Genomic DNA, 6,000 nt, shown 5'->3' on the forward strand with positions numbered 1-6,000 from the left:
ACCAAGCTGATGGGTGCTCTTTCTTTTGAAACGTGTTCTGTTTCTTTGAAGTTAAGATGGAGCCTGATTCAACTGGACAGAACTGCAGCTCTGTGGGTACTCAAGAAGGTCAAGCAGCAGTAAAAACAGAAGAGAATTCAGAACTTGGGAATTACGTTATCAAGTAATTGTTCATTTCTTTGTAAGGATTTCTGGTCTTTGAAGCTCCAGGGGAGTTGGAGGAGACTCTAGGGATGCGTGCAGCATTGTTAAAAGTTTGACTCAGAAATACAATGTAAAATCTTCTGTCACATACACCATTGTGTCAGTACTGATCCTGTTGGATGGCATTTATTTCAGACAGTGTTGCAAGTCTTCCATAATGGATTTGTATTTAGGGCTCCTGGAAAAGGGGTGGGGGGAATAAATATTTGTAGTTGTTTCGGGGTTTGCTAAAATCTCAAGCTGCTATCTTTATCATCCAACACTTGGACAATTCTCATTGCCACTGTGTGTTTTTACTGAGGTCAAACTGTACACAGTGAAATTCAGGTTTAAAAGGGAGCATCTGAAATAAGTTGAACTGTCTCTCTTCTTGCCTCTATAGTCTTCATAAGATCATATACTTCTGTAATTACTTAATATGACGGCTTCTCAGTTCAGAATTGAAATGAGATGATAAATATCATTGGAGAATATTTGTTCACTGGATTCTGTGAAATCCAGTGCCTTATTTGTGATGTTCTTGGAAGTACTTTTCAGTGGTATTTCACCAGAACTCAGTTTGCAAATTTTTCTCTGGAAATTTCTTGTAATGCGTAGGATGTCCTTCTGCTCTTGGTTCTTCAGTGGCATATTTCCCCATCTCCATGTTTTGAAAAGCATTGTCTTGATACATCCCTGTAAACGTTATCCTGATGGAAAGTATGTGTAGCAGACAGGATAAATATCAAGTCACTACACAATGGAAATAGTCTTTGTTGCAACTGTATGAAACAGATGGCCAGAAGTGTACTTTCCATCAGTTAAATACAGTACAACTGGTTAAGTGAGATTTACCTAAACTCCCATTAGCACAAGTTCTAATGTTAAAGCAAAAGTGCTGGCATCAATTGAGCCACTGAGTACAACCTTTCTCTGTAACAGGAACCTCTCCTTCTTACAGAATTTAAGAGATAATCAGCTGATGAGCAGCAGCAGGGAGTATAAAGCTTCCCATGCAGTATCCCATGTTCCCACTGGGACAGCCTGCACTAATAGGTGCTTCTTACCCCTCAAAAAAACCTTCAGTTTTTGTTTGTTCAGCTTGACAAATGCAACTTCACATGTGGATGTTTCAGCAAGAGGAAGGGCTGCTTGAAATACCTTCCCCAAACTGGAGCATAACAGTTTATCCTCACACTATTACTGCTATAATGCTTTGGATCTAGGGGCATTAAACCATGTAGTGATTTTGAAACTTTTTGCGTCTGATTTATTACTTCCAACAGTAGTCTTTATTGTGATTCTCTTTATCCTTTGCAGCATAGAATATTTGGAGAACGTCCAGCAGCTCTTAACAGCAATAGTGAAGAAGGTTCCATTAATTGCTGAAAAAAGTAAGCAGTGCATGAAAAGGCTTTGCTCTCTATTGTCAATGTATCAACAGAATGCCTCGCATGCTCTGTAGCTGAAAAATTAATGAAAAACAGAACAAAATGAAGCCATTCTCCTAGAGAGCTTACTCCATGGGTTATTCTAAAGGCAATTAGAATTAGGTTCTTCCAATAAAACCAAGCATGCTGTAAGCAGTTAACTTTTTCAGTTACAAATAGAATGTATTTCCTCACATAATGGTTGCAAGTAGGTCCTCATTTTCCCTGGTTTTCTCCTTAGTAGATGTGCTATTGTTTTAATGCCTGGGTTTCAGAAATACTTGCAAATATGATAACAGCTCAATATTGGAATGCATTTTGTTTTTATATCTGTCTATCTATTTGTCTGTCTTCCAAAGGAAGAGAGTTTGACCAATATGACAGACTGAGAGGTCTACATCATTACAGTTCAGGGGTGGGAGAGAAAACTTAAAACAGCCTATAGCCACGGATAACTGGGTATCCTGACCGAGAATTATGCTGTTTCAGCATCCAAAGAACATTGGGTGCTGCACACCTCTGTGGTGTTCTCAGAACACAACATTTTTATGGCCCTTGAACCTAAAAGCAGGAACACATTTCCTCCTTCCTCCTCACTAGACAACATTGTAAGCAGGATGTATTTTATTTTACCTACTAAAATTTAATACTGTTTTTGTCGTTGTGTTTTCTAGGTGAAGATGCAAGCTCTTTTTGTGCCAGTTCAGTGGACCAGTATTATAGTTGGAATATTGGGAAGAGGAGGGCAGCTGAGGTAATCTTCTCCTTTGTTTTATAAGCAGTCATTAGGGACATGAAATAGGTTTCTGAATTACAGAACCTGCCTTGTTGGTTGTTCTTGTTTTCTGAAGCAGTCTGTTGTATTCTAAATGGAAGCATTCCTTACCACAAGACACACTAATTTCTGCTCAGCTAATGATCCAGTTTAATTTTTGGAGCCTTTCTCAGACAGAAGGGACTCTGAAGGTCACTTTTCAGTTGATTCAAAGTAAGATGCTTCTGGAACACTTTAAAAATCAGATTTTTTGCAAACTGTCCTGTTTACGCTTGGTCCTCATCATTCCTCTGTGGCATTGTATGGTCTTGTGAATTTTCTACAATATACTTTGTCCATGTTTTTGTGGGATTGTGGCTGTTTTCTGTAGGAAGAGCATTGAGAGTACTAGTACTGAAATACTATGTCATAGCTTGTCTGTTCAACAAAGATAAATATTTCAGTTTATCTGGATCTTTTTGTATTCTGGTTGTTATATTTCCTTGTGTTTCTTAACAATTTTATCATCTTGCCATGGACTTCTACAGGGAAGATTGTAAAACTGATTAGTTCTGCTGTCACCAACATAAGTGAAAAAAGGCTTTAGCCAAAACTTTAAGAAGCATCTTTTGCTCTAGTGAATTGTTTGCATTATGCCATCTTAAGATGTTATTTGAAAGAGGAAATGGTTCAAGTTAAGGCAAGTGTGCCTGGCCTCCTGTATCTGCTCTTTCTTGAGGTTTTGGTTGGATGAGAAGGAGTTTAAATGACCTGCCCAGAACTGCCAAAGATAACAGGATTAGGACCATCTCCCACATTTTTTTTTTCCTTGTCATTCTGACTTCTGAGAAAATCATGTTTCTTTTGTTTTCCTTGCAGCCTGCGTTGTTGTTCTGGGTCATATCTAGCCTTAAACACTTCAGCCAATGTGATGAGCTTTTTTTCTCTTTGGTTTGTCACAGTGGCAACGAGCAATGACAGTGAAGAAGATCCTTCAAGAAATCATAGAGAAGCACCCCAGGTTTCACAACATTACGCCACTGAAAACAAAGCATGTGGTGCAGTGGTGTCGATGCCATGGCTACACTCCACCTGACCCTGAGACCTTGCGAAATGATGAAGACTCGATTGAAGATGTGCTGACACAGATAGACAGTGAGCCAGGTGAGCAAACAGGGACAGAAAAATCCTTTTTGCCAAAGGCACTGTTGGTTAAATTGGCTCAAGAATGGGTATGCTCACCCATCTGCTGCCTCTTTAGGAGACATGTTTTTTTGTTGTTGTTGTTTTGTTTTGTTTTTTACTTAATTCATTCTGGAATAACAGATATTGGAGACCCTAAGAGCAAGCATACAAGTGAAGCTGTCTCTCGTGTCTACAAATACTGATGCTCTGTGGGGCCTCTTCTGGGTTTCATTGTGCTTTGCGGCCCCTGGAGGCCCAGCGTAGGTATTTGTTATGAGAGATGAATCCAGATCTGCAGTGCAATCATTTATAAGTGGGTACAGAAACTCATTATTGGGTAAGCTTAGCCTGTGTTCAAAGACTTACTGTGCAAACAGTGTGAATGAGCTTCAGGTACAAAAGATTGTCTGGCAACAGCAACATGGAGCACACTGGGAGTTAACTTACCTCCACAAGTGAAGTGAATTGGCATACGTGAAGCTTCATGTGGTGGTTAATATAGCTGCTGCATTAGTCCACTAGGCTTAGCTCTGGGATCTCCACAGTCTATTCTCCACATTCATCTTCAATTTCATCATTTTTTTCAGTGAAGCTCCCTTGTTTCACCTTCAGATAATCTCTTTCCCAAAGTTGAATGATACTCTGTTCTGATTGTACTTGAAGTCCTTGTATTTCACAGAAGTGTGTGATTAGTCTTTGCTAAGCCTGGTCCTGCACTGCAATTGTTGAAGGAAGCATATATCTACCTTTTAATCTTTTTGTCTAAATAACTAGGTTTGTGTTTATCTTTGAAAAAAACAATCTGTTTACTGCTTAGCTTTTCATAAAAAGTTTTTCTGGTTCATGCTGATCATGCAGAGAAGAGGTTACCCTTTTGTAATTCCATTGGGAATCTGTCTTCTGATTTTCCTTAAAAACAAACAAAAAACCAACTTGATAATACTAATCACAACGTAAAAGGTGATACAGTGTTAAATGGTGCCTACGTAGTAAAACTCCACATCTCCAAGCAAGTTGAAGAGCATCAGACTGCCTAGCCAGTTGTCAAAACTTCTGTAAGAATGTTTAGGAGCCTGGTTTTGTTCAGAGTACAGCCTTCTTGATTAGTGTAGGGGCAGATGAGAGAGCACTGAGTGTAATAAAGACATAATTAGAAGTCTCTTGGTGACTGTTAAGTGTTTCTGTTCATCCATATGTTTGGCAGGAACTACAAAAATAACTTCCAATTACCTCAATTTCTTGCCATATTTTGGGCATGCATCTGTTTGTAAGCAGCTTTCCATAATCTATCATTTGTTTAATTGATTGCTTCTTTTTTAGAATGTCCGTCATCTTATAGCAGTGGTGAGGATTTGTGCCGAAAACTAGAGGAGCTACAGCAATTTCTGAAACGAGAACCAGAACATGAAGAGGAAGTAGATGTTCTCAACTTTAGTGAGCCATTAAAAATAAACATTAAAAAAGAACAGGAGGAGAAGCAAGAGGAGATGAAGTTCTATTTGTCTTCCTTGCCTGCATCAGAATTTGTGAGGGACACAGCAGAGAAGGTAATAAGTGGATCATAAAGCTAGTATAATTGCTGCTCAGTTGTGGCCTTACATTCATTTAGTTGCCTTTCTTTCATCTGTATGGGCCTCTGGATGCTTTATTAAGGTTTTTATAAGTGGCCTGGATAAATCTGACCTTCTGGTTCGTGATGCTCAGCTGGCCAGTGCTGGCAGAAGTGAAGCATGCCAGCTGCTGGGAGATCATTTCAGAGAAGCTGTGTTGCCAAGCTTAGCACCAGAAAAATTGGTCTGGAAGGCCAGAAGCAAGAGGAAGTAAGGGAAAAGAAGCACTGGCATGGATTGCATCTTGTCCTATCTTTTGAAAGATCTAGGCTTGTTGCCTGGACTGATGCTGTTCTTGGAAAGGGGGGTGCAGTAAAGTTAAGATCACAGCAAACTTCTCTACTCTTTGGTCATTCCCCTGCACCTGCCAACTCAAATTAAGGCAAAAGAAAGGGAGAGAGTGGTCTTCCTTCCTGCTGCTGTGAGGGAAAGAGAGGAAGAGGCTTACTCAGGTTGTAGGAAAAGGTGCTCTCCACTGAGAGACAGAAGCAGCAGGAGGGGGTTTCCTCGCAGCAGCTGAGGGGAAAAAGAAGCTTATCTGTCTCTGCCTCAGATGTTGTTATCAAGGGATGAAACTTTGGTTTGCAGTATATCCAGTCTCTTCCTACATGTGTGACAAGGGCACAGGTGTGATGGGAGTGGAGCTGGGGGATGAAATTCTTATGATGCGGAACTTTTGTGCCAGAAGTAGTTTAAAGCTGTTTCAGTTGTCATAGGTGCAGGGAAGATTATGAATACATGGACTGAATATATGTTCAGTTTTAAAATGGAACTTGTATTTGTAACCCAAAATACCTCATACTTTTTTTTTTTTTTTTTTTTTTTTTTTTTTTTGGAC

General features: G+C 39.6%; 1 protein-coding gene across 7 annotated transcripts in view; it reads left to right on the plus strand.

The window, feature by feature from the left end:
- The window catches only part of YEATS2 (YEATS domain containing 2), a 71,294-nt gene that overhangs the window by 59,149 nt on the left and 6,145 nt on the right, over positions 1-6,000 (plus strand). For 4 of the 7 annotated variants that reach the window (XM_035334799.1, XM_035334800.1, XM_035334801.1 and 1 more), the window contains 5 exons: positions 52-163; positions 1,504-1,577; positions 2,288-2,367; positions 3,330-3,531; positions 4,873-5,099. In XM_035334799.1, coding sequence (XP_035190690.1) covers positions 52-163; positions 1,504-1,577; positions 2,288-2,367; positions 3,330-3,531; positions 4,873-5,099 — 695 coding nt within the window. Of the gene's footprint in view, positions 1-51; positions 164-1,503; positions 1,578-2,287; positions 2,368-3,329; positions 3,532-4,872; positions 5,100-6,000 lie in introns of those variants that run through there. The other 3 variants (XR_004753263.1, XR_004753264.1, XR_004753262.1) reach the window with 2 other exon arrangements.

Source organism: Oxyura jamaicensis, chromosome 9, assembly GCF_011077185.1.
Source record: "Oxyura jamaicensis isolate SHBP4307 breed ruddy duck chromosome 9, BPBGC_Ojam_1.0, whole genome shotgun sequence".
In the NCBI taxonomy this organism is placed as follows: domain Eukaryota; kingdom Metazoa; phylum Chordata; class Aves; order Anseriformes; family Anatidae; genus Oxyura; species Oxyura jamaicensis.